At 44.4% G+C, this 16,100-nt stretch overlaps 1 protein-coding gene across 1 annotated transcript in view; it reads left to right on the plus strand.

Annotated features, from left to right (window-relative positions):
* Positions 1-14,710, plus strand: part of LOC124061060 (adenylate cyclase type 1-like) — a 35,490-nt gene extending 20,780 nt beyond the window's left edge. Inside the window, exons 9-20 of the mRNA XM_046392575.1 lie at positions 1,199-1,393; positions 3,366-3,463; positions 3,590-3,674; positions 4,278-4,367; positions 6,653-6,909; positions 7,040-7,166; positions 8,147-8,263; positions 10,885-11,031; positions 11,527-11,625; positions 12,115-12,229; positions 13,488-13,612; positions 14,326-14,710. Coding sequence (XP_046248531.1) covers positions 1,199-1,393; positions 3,366-3,463; positions 3,590-3,674; positions 4,278-4,367; positions 6,653-6,909; positions 7,040-7,166; positions 8,147-8,263; positions 10,885-11,031; positions 11,527-11,625; positions 12,115-12,229; positions 13,488-13,612; positions 14,326-14,664 — 1,794 coding nt within the window. The 3' untranslated portion in view covers positions 14,665-14,710. The remainder of the gene's footprint in view (positions 1-1,198; positions 1,394-3,365; positions 3,464-3,589; positions 3,675-4,277; positions 4,368-6,652; positions 6,910-7,039; positions 7,167-8,146; positions 8,264-10,884; positions 11,032-11,526; positions 11,626-12,114; positions 12,230-13,487; positions 13,613-14,325) is intronic.
* Positions 14,711-16,100: the final 1,390 nt, after the last annotated feature.

Genomic DNA, 16,100 nt, shown 5'->3' on the forward strand with positions numbered 1-16,100 from the left:
CATACTGTAGTGAGAGGAACCAGAAACAGCAAGGATGGAAGCACAAGATGGTGATGCTAGCATCCATCTTAGTCTTTAGTCACAAACAATCAATACTTCAGAGTTTTGTTATTTTATAAAACTCAAGGTGAAGAGTTTACAGGTGCTTCAATCGGAGAAGCAGACTGAGGCCTCAGGGGTTTTCCATGGCAGACCACAGGTGAATCTGATCAGTCATCTGACTAATCATAACTAAATTCTGTTCAGCAGCCCCAGGGTTCTGGTCTTGTGCATGCTGGCTAACTGGCTTACTGGGACACTTAAACAGAACAGACCTGTCACTAATGCCACATGTATTAGAAACAATTGCAATGTCAGCTGTGAGAAAAGGTCTGTAAATATGAATAAAGCTGAGTCAAGAGTCTGAATCTGAGATGTTTCTTCCAAATTTAAGTTTACACTGAAGATGATTATCTTGGACTCTCCCAGACTGGTTTTCCCGTCTGCAAATGATGCTGCTGCCAAACAGATGTGCAGTAAGAGAAGACTTGCGTGTCTGGTCTTGCACTCGCTCCCTGTCTACAATCAGATCTAATGCAAAAACTTATAAGTTGTTGTGGCTTTTCAGATCTTCCAACTGGTGTATTGTAAAGGTTCATCTGAAGTGCCCTCTCATTAACGTCATCCACAAAGGAGCAGTTTTCCTGAAAGCAGACATTATTTTTAATTTCTTGCTTGATTTTGTGTCTTTTATAATGCTTTCTCTTTGATAATGTAATCATAGGCTTAGTCAGTTTGGGACCTGATTGTAGCCGGTCATGAAGTAGCCATTTTTAATTTTATTTCGTATCCCTGTGCCTTTCTTAGAAAGACCTGAATGTAAGAAAGACTCTGCTTTCTATGTTTTCTGTTCAAATGTGTTGTATGTATGTAACTCAGATAGATTAAAGGTATACATGTGTACCTGTACTCAGCAAAACTTTGTATTTTCCACCCGCACTTGTTTCTGGTGGAAGTTTCTGTCTGTATTTCATCAAACAATTTTGTTTTGTGGTGTATGACAAGCACTGCAGCCTCCCAGACTTTTCACCTTGTTTCACCTGACGTCTGTAAACTTATAACCAAAACCTCGCAAAACTGCATTGCTATTCAGCTACAACACATCTGACATGCTGGCCTCTGCACAGACTGATTGTGTTGTCTTTCCGGCGTCTGACAGCGGAGGGCCCTGCGGACTGCGTCGGAGAAGCTGAGGAATCGGACGTCCTTCTCGGCCACCGCCGTGCAGCACTCGCCAGGAACGCGAGTCAACCGCTACATTGGACGGCTCATCGAAGCGCGGCAGACTGAGTCCGAGACATCCGACCTCAACTACATCACCCTGTTCTACAGGAGCAGAGACAGGGAGCGCAGGGTGAGGACACACACTCCTGCACACACACACACACACTGAACATCTGCACAGAAGACAGTAACTTGTGTTTGTGTCCATAAAAGAACACAAATATATACTTTCCTCATTAAACATCAGGTTACATGCTTCGTGACTGCAGCCCCCCAATCTTATTCTCTCTCTCTCTCTCTCTCACACACACACACACAAACACACACACCCTACACAGTCTCTAATTCTCTTTCGCCCCTTTCTCCCTCTCTCCCACGCCTGTTGTCTATGGTGTGTGTGTGTGTGTGTGTGTGTGAGTGTGTGTGTGAGTGTGTGTGCACATATGAGGAATCCACCCACCCTCTCAGGAGGGGGTGAAGATAATGATTTGGGAACGTCTGAGCACTACACGTGATATCTTTCTCCTATGTGTGCGTGGGCAGAGCCATAAAGGAGACACAGAACAGCAACTGGTTTGTGTGTGTGTGTGTGTGTGTGTGTGTGTGTTTGCCCTGTTGAAGTACTATATTACCGTGTTAATACAAACTCAGCCCTTCCTGTGTCTGTGTCACATTAAAAGCCCACCAGCTTTTCAGTGTATAGATACTCTTCATTTCTTAACAAGGATTGCGAGGTTGCACACACACACACACACACACACACACACCTTACTGCACAGGTGCCCATCGAGGCCACTCATAGTCCTTTGACTCTACTCTTGAGTTGTAATATACATTAGCATTGAGTGGATGGACTGATTGTCATTAAATGGTGAAAAAACGTATTGATGTTTGATGTTAATTTTCGGCTTTCACAACAAGATTACAGCACAGCTTTTCATACTGCTGTGATCAGTGACCTTGGTAGATGATTGATGGGTACTCATCCTTGTGTCCTTTTGGTTAACTACCTTTCCTAAGTGAGTTGTATCTCTAGGTTTTGCTCACAAGGGTAAGATGGAGCGTGAGAACAGCCGGTGGGATCAGCTCCATCAGGTGGGTTACACACATAAGGATGAGGCTAAAGGTGAAGCCCCACCTACACTCCAGATATCATTTGTGTTTCAGGAGCTTTGAGTTCCAACCTGAGGGATAAGATGGTGGATGAAAGCAGGTGAAATTAACTTCCTTTGTTGAAAGTCTAAGCACACCCAGAGGGAGACGGTGAAGGGCTCTGATAGGGATGGTGGTGGAGTGAGCTGCTGCTCCTACACAGTGGGAGGTGGAGGTATTCTGGACATGTCAAAGTGCAAGGACACACGGGGCAAGAACAAGAGAACATTCCGAACTATAAAAGGAGTCACAACATATATTTTCCCCATCCTGCCATGCAGACATTTTGACAGTTTTTTAACTTCTTTTAACTTCATCAGTGCCACAGTGTCATCAGATGTGTAGCTTATTGGTGCTCAGTGTTCAATTCAGTGGGCTTGGCAGAAAATCAAAGCAGTGTGTACTCCTTTGGGTTCTCTGAAGATTCCTGTAAATGTCTCCGCCGGTGGATGGGTAACTGCACATGTAGGTCACAGAGTTTTGCAGAGGATCCGACATGCTCACCTCTCCAGCACGACGCTCGTGGACACGTCAGTGAAGCTGATTTTTTAATCTGGCTTCTAGTTGGCTACAAATTTGAAAGCACACTGAATGTTTGTTCACCAAAATCTTTCCAAATACTCAGCAGAATTAATAAGAGAAACAAGTTCGAACAACCATGAACTCATCTGCCAAAGACCTCAGTGCTGCAGCCAGTAGAAGCATGTTTCAGCCTTATCTCTGATGCTCAGTAGAATCAGAATCAGATCAGATCAGAATTCCTTTATTAATCCCTGGAGGGAAATTCTTGTAAGAGCTCAGTAATGGTCTTAATGTCACACCTGTACATTTGGTGTGAGGTAAGAATTTCCCATCAGAAAGGGTATCTGACCTGGTCCTACATGATCCCAGATAAACATCTGAAAGGACAGATGACAGACACATTTTCTCTCTGTTTTGTCCTTTCTCAGTATCACCAGGTGTACGACGACCATTTCATCAGCGCCGTGGTTCTCTCTCTGATCCTCGCCGCTCTGTTTGGCCTTATCTATCTGCTAATGATCCCACAGTACGTACACAACGTAATTGGATCTGTCTTGTCGGGGGCGTAGTGAGACAATTAAAGAGAGGGTGCTTTCACTGCAGTCAGTGGAAAACTGGGGAAACCCTTAACACTCTGCTCTGTCTTTCTCAGGGGGATGCTGGTGCTGCTGCTGCTGGTGCTGTGTGTGTGTTTCCACGTGGCCTGCATCATGTACCTGCATCTAACCAGTGTTCAGGTAGGACTCCTAAACCTCCTCGACTCCTCAGGATTCTGCTCAGACACAGAGCATCGGGTGGCCGCTCTGAGCGATTAGAGCTGCTGTACCGCAAAGTACAACAAATGAATATATTCAATATATTGTTTACATGTGTATGGTTCTGTTGCTGTTTGCTTACAAATTTTATCTGTAATGAAATGTTGTAAATGAACTGAGTACAAGAGATGGACAACATGCAGGATTTTCTGGTTCTTTTAAAGCTCAGTTTGAGCTTCTTTGGCAGTAAACACACGACTGCAGATGCTGACTGTTAGTTTCTTGTCAGACTGCAGGTTGCAGTGACCGTGACGACTTCTTCTCGCTTTGACATCACGTTCACAGCCTTTATGTGACACTGTGGTATCATGCTAGACTGAAGTGTCATCATATCCTTTAAGCGGCTCCTCTAATAGGCCTGCACATAATGAGCCACACCACAAAATGCCCCCATTTCATTTCCACTCCTGGCTAATGATGTGTCCAAAATGCTATTGCGGTAGATAAACAGGTGCTTCATTTACTGACTCGTTCTATTTTCCAACCCCTCCCCCCACCTCCCTGCCTCTTCCCTCTGGTTTTAAGTGCCAACCAGGCTGCCTCACCATCCAGATCCGAACAGTGCTATGTGTCTTCCTCGTCCTGCTCACCTACTCTGTCACCCAGGCCTGTGTGGTAAGTGTGTCTTTAAGCTCTCAACCGGTAGATTATGATCTATTTACATGCAAAAATTAAGTTAAAGATGACTTCTTAAGCACAATATCAGTTAAATTCAAAATCAATTAAAACTGCTTTATAGAGAAAAAATATTAAAATAGTTCCAGTCAAGCTCGACTGTGCTGGATTGATGTTCATATACTGTAGCTCAGCACTCAACACTATTGTCCCATCCAGACTTGTCAGTAAACTGACAAACATCCGTCTAAATAACCTTGTATGTGCCTGGATCCTCCAGACCACGAGACCTCAGATGGTGAGGGTGGGCAGACACAACCAGGGCTGAGCCTTCTCCTGTAGTTTGTGCACACGGTGCACATGGCCAAAACACAGCCCAAAAACCACAGTAAAGCTTGCGGACGACACAGTCGTGGTCGACACAGTGGTGCCACGTCGACCACCTGTCCCTGAGCATCAGTAAAACCAAGGAGCTGATTCTAGACTTGGACCAATTGGAAATGAGCAGGACTCCAGCACAGAGAATGAGCAGCTTTAAGAACCTCTGTGTGCATATAACCAAGGGCTTAAAATGGACAGCTGAATAAATTCAAGGTTTCACATAAAATCCTGCTATGCTCCTACTTTGCTGCAGTGCAGAGCATCCTGACAGGGAGCTTCACCACCTGGTATGGGAACAGCTTCTGTCTGGACAGGATGGTCCTGCACAGGATTTTGCTAGCGGCTAAGCTCACTACAGTAACTGTACCCTCCCATTGATGCAGAGCCTATACATGAGCAGACTTTTAATTTCTTGTGCTTGAATTCACATATACAGTGATATGATATGAGATGTGATATGAATAACCTCTATCGTTCAGGTTATATCCTCAATGTGATCAAAACCAGAATAACACACTGCTGATATCATCATACAGTGGCTTCTAGTCCAGTATAAAGATGTTGATAATGAAACAGCAGGGTACATAATGCAGATAAAAGCAGCTGAATTAGAAACAGTGTCATCGTTTCATTGTTCATCCAGCAGACTTCACTGTAAGTCTCTGCAGTACATTAGTTGGCAGAGTAACAGCATCGCAGCTGAGCAGATGGTGCTGCACAGTCTCAGAAGAATAAAACATTTATTGTTCAAGTGTAAAATACTCATTAAAATATTTTCAACGCAAATTGGTTGGTGTCAGCGTCGGCCCCAGAACTCGCTCAGACTCTGATGTGTGTGTCTGTGTGTGGGTGTGTGACTACCGAGGTGCAAAACACAATAAAGCAAAGGTGCAGCAGCAGAGTTGGAGCGAAGGGATGGCACTACTTTTTTAAATTCATTATTTTTAATCTAATTATTATGTGTGTTTTTTAATTAATAAAGTGTCAGAAATTAACCAGAGGAACGAGAGGTCTTAAAATTGCCTGTTTTGTTAAAGCAACTGCCAAAAACCAAGAAACTAGGTTTTAGATATATAACATATAAAGAAGACAACAGTCTACAGCCGCTCTATCACCTCTGTGAGGCTACACTGAGGCAATGATTTGAGCTAACTGCTAATGTCAGCGTGTCACAATCACAAAGACAAAGCAGGTAAAATGTTTGTAACGTTTGCTATCTTGGTTTAGCTTGTTAGCACACTAACATTGATCACCATGAACTAAAACATGCATGTCCCCTCACTAAGAATTGTAATAACATTTTTCATTGAGCGTCATCATCGGGTCACAATTTTGTTCAGCCTAAAATACTTGCAAAACTACAGCCTTCGCTCTTAGCAAATTTTAGCATGCTAACAAGTCAAGCTAAAATGGTGAACATGGTAAACATTACACCTGCTAACATCACCATGGCAGCGCTGTCATTCTCACAATGTTAGTTGATGCTAGCACTGATTCCAGCACAGCCCCACGGGTCAGTGAACCTCAGCACTTTGTTTTTCAGATTTACAGCATACCAATAGCTTTATTGAATAGTTTGGGGCGTATGCTTATTCACTTTCTTGTGAAATGTATCCATTAAATATGAAGCTACAAGCCAGCGTGTGGTTAGCTTGGCTAGCATGGGAACAGAGGAAAGCTATAACCCGGGTTTGTAAACAAGGTGAACAGACACTCCGTCGCTTTGCTGAAAGAATAATTGATTTTTCAACCCTCCCAGGTTCAGTCATGACGTGTTAACCCCTGTATATCATATAAATTTATTGGGCTTACTGTGTCCCCCTGATAAAAACTCACCTACATTAAGGGTTGCTTATCGCTTTATGTAACTCACTTCATTTCAAACGTCTCACCCCGTCTTCCAGGTTGGTTGTGTTCCTTGGGGGAGAGTTGAGACAAACTCCAGCGACTCAGTGGAGGACGTCCCTGCAGACAGCAACAGTACAGGAGCGGACAGAGCTTGTCCCAACATGGCGTACGCCCTGCTGTCTTGTGTGGCCGGAACCCTCACTCTGGTCCCCTACCTCCGAGTCTCCTCGACCCCCAAGATCCTCCTGCTCCTCCTTCTCTCGGTCACCTACACCGTCGTCATGGAGACTAGCGGCTATCGCCAAGCTGTGGGGTGAGACTGAGCTGCCTGTGATGTGTAGTTGGAAAAGATGTGTGTTTGTGGTCCAAGATCATTGATATTTCTTCTCTTTGTCAACTTACCTGTTCTAACAAAGTTAATTGTGTGTGTGTGTGTCTTCCAGTGGAGGGTTTCTCCACACTCGGGGGTATGATCCAGTGTTGGCAGTCTTGCTGTTTTCTGGAGCCCTGGCTCTTCATTCAAGGCAGCTGGACCTGAAGCTGCGGCTCGACTACCTGTGGGCTACCCAGGTACGTGTGCTTGTGCTCCGCCTGCAGCAAACCTGTTCCTGCTCACGCATCCATAAGGCTTTGTATTTGTTCATCCAGTCTACGGGAAATCTCATGGAGTCATATTTGTCTGTAGCTGTAGAATAGAATTCAAGGGATGGCTGTAGCTCAGGTTTTAGAGCCCAAATTGCTCCTGTTGTCTTTATGGATGAAGTATTTTCCAAAAATCAAGGACGTTTTTCAAACATCAACATTGGTATCAGCCTCAGAATCCAGTATCAGTTGAGCTCTTGTGGTGATTTGGGTGTTAGCTGAGACCTTGACCATTCAGCATGTATTTTCCCTGTTGAGACAACGATGACAGCATCAGTTCAAACCTGTTTAGTATACAGCTGGTGTGCAGATTATTATTAATGTTATATAGGAGCTATAATACTCACTTGCAGATGCTCCCCACCAGGTGAAAATATAAAACATTTAAGAACTGTGTCAAATCAAGCAACTATTCGCTGGTTTCTCTCACTCCCTGTATCTCTTAATGTTTTCATTTATTCATTCAGTTTTGTACATGCAGCTCCTTTTATTTAAGGAATCTAAACAGAGATTCACCAAATTCCTAAAACAATTTGCTTTCTGATGGAAACAGGTTGAAATGTTATGTGCTGGAATTGAAAACCAAAAAAGAGAAATAGTTGTAGGTAGAAATGCTTTCACATAATGCATATTTTTCTCACTGTGTGTTTTTGTTTGTTTGCTTGTGCGGTCTTCTGCCGTCTTGGTGGATCATGAGTGTGCATGTTTCTATTTTAAGAATGACAGGGACTGTTTGTCTTGTTTGCAAATCATTATCACCCTCTAGTGATAAGGATAGGCCATTACACCTCCCTTTGAGCTTTGTGCTGCACTAAGGAGCAGAGCATCAGTCCCACTTTGGGTCTACCCTGGTATCCCTCACTAAGGACTCTCCTCATGTGTGTTGTGTGCTTGCCGATGGCGTCCAGGCGGAGGAGGAGCGGGATGACATGGAGAAGGTGAAGCTGGACAACAAGAGGATCCTGTTCAACCTGCTGCCGGCTCACGTGGCCCAGCACTTCCTCATGTCAAATCCCAGGAATATGGTGAGCGACTTGTTCGGGCTCGTCCAACATGAATCATCACAGTAAAGAGAGTTAACACCTCTGAAAACTCCCAGTGTTTCCTGATACACCCAGCAGATGCTGGTTTGTCGAATGGCCGATCAAAAGACATTGAAGTTTAAGACGGGGCCAAATGTGATTGAAGGGAGAATGTTCTCTAGAGGTCAGTGTCAGTTTTGCCTCTGACCTCTACAGGTATGGTGAAGTAAAAGTAAACAATATTAGACAAGAAAATGCATCAAGCATAATTTTAAAAATAATACAAACAACAGCACTTTTTCCTTGAGCCCTCGTCTGGTACTCACTATACATTTCCCTGTTTTAAAATGAGGCAGCGAGTCTTTCTCCTCTGATTTATTTGGATTTGAATTAGCCCCACCTTTGTGCTCTCAAAGCCAGGTGTTTAAGCCAGTAGATGTCGAACAATTTGTCACTTTTCAACCAAACCAAACTATCAGGATTTTGACCCATAGATCTTCACATCAGTTCAAGCTAGTAATCAGGTGTTGCTGCTGAAGAAGGGGACATTTTGGTCTAAACTGGCGATGTGCCCTCGTGTGGGGGCTTTAATGCGTGAACATGTCCCAGCTGTTTACGGCAGTGGCACTGCTTTGGCCCGCCATGTGTTGTGGTGTTAAAGTGGAAGTGTGAGCTGACAGCCCTGTGTGTCTGCATCCACTGATTGATGAACATCCCCTCCACTGATCTGTGTTCCTTCCTCGCCCCACCCCCCGACCCCATTTCCAAGGAAGTGATGAAAACATACATCCTTTCAGGAAATTCATATCCCCTCAAAAGGACAAGCTTGGTTTGTAAACACTAAAGTCGTGTCCACACTCTTTATGCTACATGCTTATAGTGTAGGTGTGATGTCAGTATTCAGATTTATGTTTATATGTACAACATGGAGAAAACTGCCCCGTACTTCCCGTCAGCGGACGTTTTCAATTTAATATCAAAGACAACAAAGTGGAGACAAATTCACTTTGTGATGCTGAAATGTCATGTGTTGTTTTTGTCTTTCCATTAAGCAGCTAGTGTGCAGGGAAAATGAGGCGAACACTTCCGCTACCATTTCCTTCAATTGCACCCTTATTTTTTATCTTCTGTATTATTGTACATATTCTAAAATCTGCTGTCAACAGTGCTGAACAGACGCAACATCTGGTGTTGTTCGTTTGGATGGTGTTTGTGCAATTATAACATTTTGTATAGTGCAAAAGATTAAAGTAAACAGAAGAGGGCTGCATTTAGGACACAGCTTTGATGCTTCAGCCTGTTTAGCATATTAGAACAAAATCTGGTGTAAACCATAGTATAATGAACATTGACCACCAGGGGGTTTTTTCATGCAAAATGAGCACCGACAGACCTGAGGAACACCTTCATAAAGTCTAGGGAGTCGGCAGCGGCAGATTGAGCGGTCAGCAGAGGTGCGAGATACCCGGGGTTAAAGTTTCAAAGTTTCAAAAAATTGTATTTCCCACAATGCACTTTACCGGTCATTTCTCTGTCTGGTGAATGCCCATCCTACATAGTTAATTATTATCACCGGCCCCCCTGAGGAGATTAAAACCAGCGAGCGTCTCCTGTTTAGCCTCATGTATGTCCTCTGCTGTCCATTATTACTCCAAAACAAATTCTACCTTGAGCAGGCGTTACTGAGCGTGCTCCCATGTTAATGCTGCTTTGCTGAGAGGAATAAACCACACTGGACATAATTATGAAGAATTATGTCAGCCAGATGCAACAGTGTGGCTTATTTTTATTAGTTTTCTGGGCGACAGTGCAGCTCTGCGGCACAGAGGCACAAGCTATGGGCTGTGGCCACACAGGCTGTACTGGTTAGTGAAGTAAATTTTGGTCTTGTCACGGGATCTGTTAATAATAAGCAGAAGATAAAGTAACACTGGTCTTATGCTTTAACAATCAGCAGGCTGTGCATCAGACGGTGCAGGGATCGTCTGAGGCTGAGAGCAGTAAACACTGGGGGCAGGAAGTCAGGAACTATGTTTCCGGCACATTGGTAACCCCTCGGTGCTGCAGTGTATGGAAAGGCTTCCTCTCTTTCCTCTGGGCTAAAGTTTACCCATACACTGTATTCATAACACAGCGCAGTGGGACTCTGCTGCCTGGAACTCAAAGTCACTGCTATTTCAGTGCTCCAACAATGACTGGCAAACAGTTTTTACTGCATTTCAAGCAAGCATGCTGTTTTGTTTCTCTTTCTTACTGAGACTTGTGTGTTGGAACCGAAAAGGTCCCAGTGGTCTGTGGTCGTTTGTATCCTTACGTTATATTTCTGACCGGCTTGGCACAACTGCAGTTATGCTGCTGGAGTCTGCATGTCACTAAAGCTCTCTTGAGTCACGTTGTGCGTGATGTGCTCTGATTGTGTCAAACTGACACTTATTGATTTACTGACTGACGTCCCGCCAGACTTCAGTCAGCTGTAGGCCAATCACTGAATGGTTAGTTATAGCCACACAGAACTACAGCAAAGAGTTAAGTGTTATGTTAAGTGTTATTTCTCTTTCTCACACTGTCTGCATTTTGGCACAGTACAGCCTCATCAGGCCCATTTCGACTTCTCCCCCCTCCAGGACCTGTACTACCAGTCCTACGCTCAGGTTGGAGTGCTGTTCGCCTCCATCGCCAACTTCAACGACTTTTACATTGAGCTGGACGGGAACAACATGGGTGTCGAATGTCTCCGGCTGCTCAATGAGATCATCGCCGATTTTGACGAGGCGAGTAAATGTTTTGTTCAGTCCTAAAATACGTGATTTTCTGCAGTTTTTTTTCCCTGCAGGTTTCATGTCTGACTGCTTCTTCTTTGGAGAATCTGGAGTCACGCTCTCTCGTAGTATGACCTCCTTAATGCCATTTTCAAGGATGAGATTGTGGCCATGACTGAGGGTTTAAAAAATACTATGTTTATGTTTATTGATGCAATATAATAAGCATTGGTCGCGGTCGGGAAAGTTCTTCAAAATGAAGAATTACTAACAGATGAGTTTTGGCCTGCTCGAATCTATAATCAGCAACATGAAGCATTAATTTACTCAAACACGCAGAAATAGTCCATTTTAAATTGCATTTGGATTTGTTTGCCAACACAACCTATAATATATATGAAGTTAAACTGACTTGAACTGACAATTTACTCCAATTTGATTTGAAATTTGTAATAGCAGTAATGCTTTCCTCCTGTTTTTATCCTTTTCTTCTTTTTTTCCTTCCAGCTGATGGACAAAGAGTGCTACAGGGATATTGAGAAAATCAAGACTATTGGCAGTACATACATGGCTGCAGTAGGGCTGGTTCCTACAACTGCCTCCAAGGTACACATGCAGTAGCTATATTTAGATCCCGTCTGAGTTTTCGTGTGTGTTTGTAGGGTATTAGCATGTTTCGAAACTGTTCAGAATGCGCACAGCATTTCTGAGAGGCCAAGTACATTCAGGTTTTTTCCAGGAGTTGATATTTAGAGCGCTGTCACGTTTCAATCCGCAAATCCTCTGTGAGGGATTACTGGCCTCTGTGGCGTCAGCATATTCTGCATTCATAAAGTTTCTTTAAATCCTGCAAAGCTGACAAACAAAAGAGCCCTTTCTGCAATTTCTGCAAAAACTTAACACAAACTTAACCGTCAGTCACAGCGTTGGTTTGACCTCAGGGGAAAGTCTGCTGCGTGCTTGTGTGGCAGTCGTAGATCATAATGTGTATAATTATGTCAGAACTGGAGGGTAATGTCCCCTCCTAACTCGGATATAAGAATGCTTGTTTGCACATAAATCTGTGCTTTCTTGATATCTGTGTGTTTTTTACAGGCAAAGAAGTCCATCACCTCACATTTGTGCACCGTGTCAGATTTTGCCATCGAGATGTTTGACGTCCTCGATGCCATCAACTACCAGTCGTATAATGACTTTGTCCTGAGAGTAGGTGAGTGAAAAGGCGCACACACACACACACACACACACACACAGGTCTATATTAACACTGGTGTCGGAGCTTCTGACCTATTGCACTGGACACCACGCTTAGTGCCGGTAAGTTTGGAAGGAAATGCATCACAGAGAGAGCGTTGCCTCCAGGAAGCTCGTCACAGCGAGACCTGCAGTTCTGGGTTCCATTGTGTTGGGTATCCTGTGGGGAGCCTGCAGCAGGAGCCCTTGTTTAATCCCAGTGTAGCCTGGTGTATACAGTGCCATCCTGTCTGCAGACTGTGGGGCTCCATATGTTTGTGTGCTTGGCTGAACCCTCTTTGCAGAAACGCAACTTTTGGTAATCGGTGTAATGCTGGGTTTCCAGAAAGTTCATCAAAACAAAGTTTTGGCCTGGTTTCACTTGGTCTGCATGTGCCATATGGCTCTGCAACCTCGAGAACCTCCAGACGTGTGGCTGTGCAGACAAAGCAGAGACATGTCACCACAACCCTAAAGACAGGCATAGAACAACAGCAGCAGAGGCTCCTTTATTGTCCTACTCATACCAAGTCTTGTTTTGTGCATTGATTCTACCATCAGTTGTATTGATAGCAAAAAGAAAACAAGATCAGACCCACATTAGGTCTGGTCGATCACCTTCAGAGATTTTGCACAACACACATAGTTGTAATTAACTAAGAATTATTTTTTTATTGTCACTTATTCCTTTAATCATTTTCTCAGTTTGTTGTTTGGTGAGCATTTGATGGGAAAATGGGAGTAATTATGCTTCCCCACATGACAGAGGTCATCTTTGTTCATTTGAGATTTTTATGATCACTTTTAATATTTTTTGTTGCCATAAGCAACACACAGAAAAGCAACTGAATTTTCATATTTGGGTGAACTGTTTCTTTTGAAGTGTCTTGTTGAATGAGTCTAAAGAAGTGAGATCGGTATATGCTGGTCTAAATGACAGCACTTGAAACTTCAAACTCGGGTGAGAATGAAGTCACAAAAGAAGATTTGGAAGGCATAAAGACAATAAAAGCAAAAATATCCAAGTCTGTAGAAAACACTGACAGAAAACTGCCCTGTGGGTTGATTTGGAGCTGCCACGAGACTTGACCCAAAAGCCTCAAAACCCTGTCGGGTGGTGATCAGTAACTTCTCTTAGAAGATCTGCTACAAGTAAAGCAATGACTCGACTCAAACCTGCTTGTTGATTTCAAGAAATCGGGTGTGTTTGAGCTCTCCGGTTGTGCTTCTTCCAGGTATCAACGTAGGACCTGTGGTGGCAGGAGTGATTGGAGCCAGAAGACCTCAGTATGACATCTGGGGAAACACAGTGAACGTGGCCAGCAGGATGGACAGCACTGGAGTACAAGGAAAGATACAGGTACAGAGCTGCAGTCTGCGTCTCTGTTAAACCGGACAAGTCAGGACACACAGATGAAAACAGCTGCATGTCTATAAATGCAGTACAGACAAAACAAAATGAAAGAGCATAGTTCAAGTGCAATACACAGTTCAAGTGCACAAATCAGTGCACTTAGTTTGTCTGGAACTGTTTCGACAGCAGCTGTACACAGCGACCGTCTGAAGTCTTGTTATTGTAGTGCTGTGGCCAGATCTAGTTCAGTCTCTGCAGAGAGATCTGAAAGCCTCTCAACGTGTCAGGTGAGACACCGTGCAGAAGCACATGGATGGACAAACTGTGCTCTAGCGCATCGCTCAAGATAAAATACACTATATAGACAAAAGTACTGGGACACCTGACCACGACAAAGTTGGAAGCATAGCATTGTCTAAAATGTGTTGGTAAGACTTCCCTTCACTGGAAGTCAGGGGCCGAGCCCAACATCTGACAACCAGTCCCTGTCCGAATACTTTTGTCTATACAGTGTACTTTGTGTGAAGTTCTTACAGGTGCCCCGTTTCCATTCTTCAGCATCTCATGGTCAGATTTAGCATACAAACACGGTATCAGTCTCCTTATATAACTTTCAGGAAGAAGGTGAATAAGGGTTTTTAAATTTCCAGTCCATCTGCACATTCAGTGGACGTGGCAGCGTATCGGAGAACTGATGTCCTCCTGTGCTTCTTCTCCAGGTGACAGAGGATGTCCATCGTCTCATCGCAGACTACTACAACTTTGTTTGCCGCGGCCAGGTAAGCGTGAAGGGCAAAGGTCAGATGCTAACGTACTTCCTGGAAGGCCGCAGCCTGCAGGGCGTCAGGCCGTCTCAGAGCCAGCAGCAGCAGCAGCCTGGTAACGCGGAGCGCCGCTCGAGCGCGTTCGCCCATGCCAGCGTGTGCACCAGGCTGAGCCCCGCCCCCACAGTGACCACCTACGCAACCATCCGGACCCCGAGCCCGAGCATGGCCAAACCGACCACCTCCACCAGCACCACCAGGTACCTGCCCTCTGCCCCCACGGCAATGGTGTGACGGATGCTGTCGCCATGGTGGCCGTAGAAAATGAGAGAAAAGGGGGCCGATGTGGAGGATGGAAGGCGACAAAGGAGCCGCAGAAGAGAGCGTTCATTAAAAGGGGAAAAAGCAGAGCCGTTCTCCAATCTTCTTCTACTGTCTGTGTGGCTCAGAGACGCTGGGACACGCATCGTCCAATGGGGGGGTGGGGGATGGGGGGCCTGGACCCAGACCTGGCCTGCGTTTAGGACTGATCGCGGGAGTCTGAGGCGACCTCGGAGTCGCCCTCCACGTTCGAGGCCTGTTTGTTGTTTCACACCGCGGGGCGTCGTGAACAGGATACAGGATGCTTTCAGCCACGACAGTCAAAACTGTATTCACAACCACAATAAACTAAGTCCAAGTTACAACACGTCGATAATGCACAGTTGATAGTGTAGCACGCCTCAACAATCACATCGGGAAATTCCTTTAGCAACTTTAGCTGACCCTTTTCTCTCAGTATAAAACCAAATCAGTGCTATTGCCTTAGCGACCACTCCTCACAATGAGTTTCTTGCCATTTTTTTGTTTTGTTTTGTTTTGCTTTCGCCTTTTAGATCCTTTATTGGTGTTTTGGTCTGCGATTCAGATGAACTCATTTCAGGGACATTGTTGTCCGAGAGATACATCATTTTGAAGTGGATGAAGCCAAATGTACAATTTGTAAAAGGCAGTTCAAGGTAGGAACTTGCCAAAACGCCTTCATTCATTTCCTGGATCGATGATAGCGTACGTTTGCGCCCCTTCACTTTAACCCTCGAACGGCACATGAGCTGAACTCTTGATTCCCTGAGCCGAGCCGCTCGGTGTCTTTAAGTGCATGATGCCACTGCTGCATTCCAGTCATGTTTGCTGTCTGTTTCCCTGTGATGCTTGACTTCCAGATTCTTCCTCGTCAAAGTGTAGCAATAAAGCGGTTCGTCTCCTATCTCAGCCTGTTCACCCTTGCATGCTGTAGCCAGCTGGATCCTATTTTGACCTGATAGTGTATGTAGCCAATAGAGTGTGCATAGCTAGCCACACCAGTCTGTATCTCTGTGGAGTTGAAGCATGACTTAGAAAACTTATTTTCTGTATTGTGCGAGTGTGATTCCTTCCTCACGGAGTTATATTTAAAAAAAAAAAAAAAGAAAAAAAAAGAAAAGATAAAAAGACCAACTTTTACTGCGTGCTTGTTTCTTAAGAAATATTTTCTATCGTTAAAATATTCTGTTTTACTATTTTTATGAACTAAAAGCTGCTTTGGTAGGGAGAAGAAAACCTGTTTATGAGGAGACGACCAAACCTCCGTGTCTGGCTTCCTCGTACAACACCAGATGATTTATTTTATGGTATAGCATGCTACTCACAGTACGGCTTACCACAGCCATTAACTCTCCTCTAATCTGTCATAGCATGCACTGCCTGCCAGC

The sequence above is a fragment of the Scatophagus argus genome, chromosome 6 (genome assembly GCF_020382885.2).
Source record: "Scatophagus argus isolate fScaArg1 chromosome 6, fScaArg1.pri, whole genome shotgun sequence".
Taxonomy (NCBI): domain Eukaryota; kingdom Metazoa; phylum Chordata; class Actinopteri; family Scatophagidae; genus Scatophagus; species Scatophagus argus.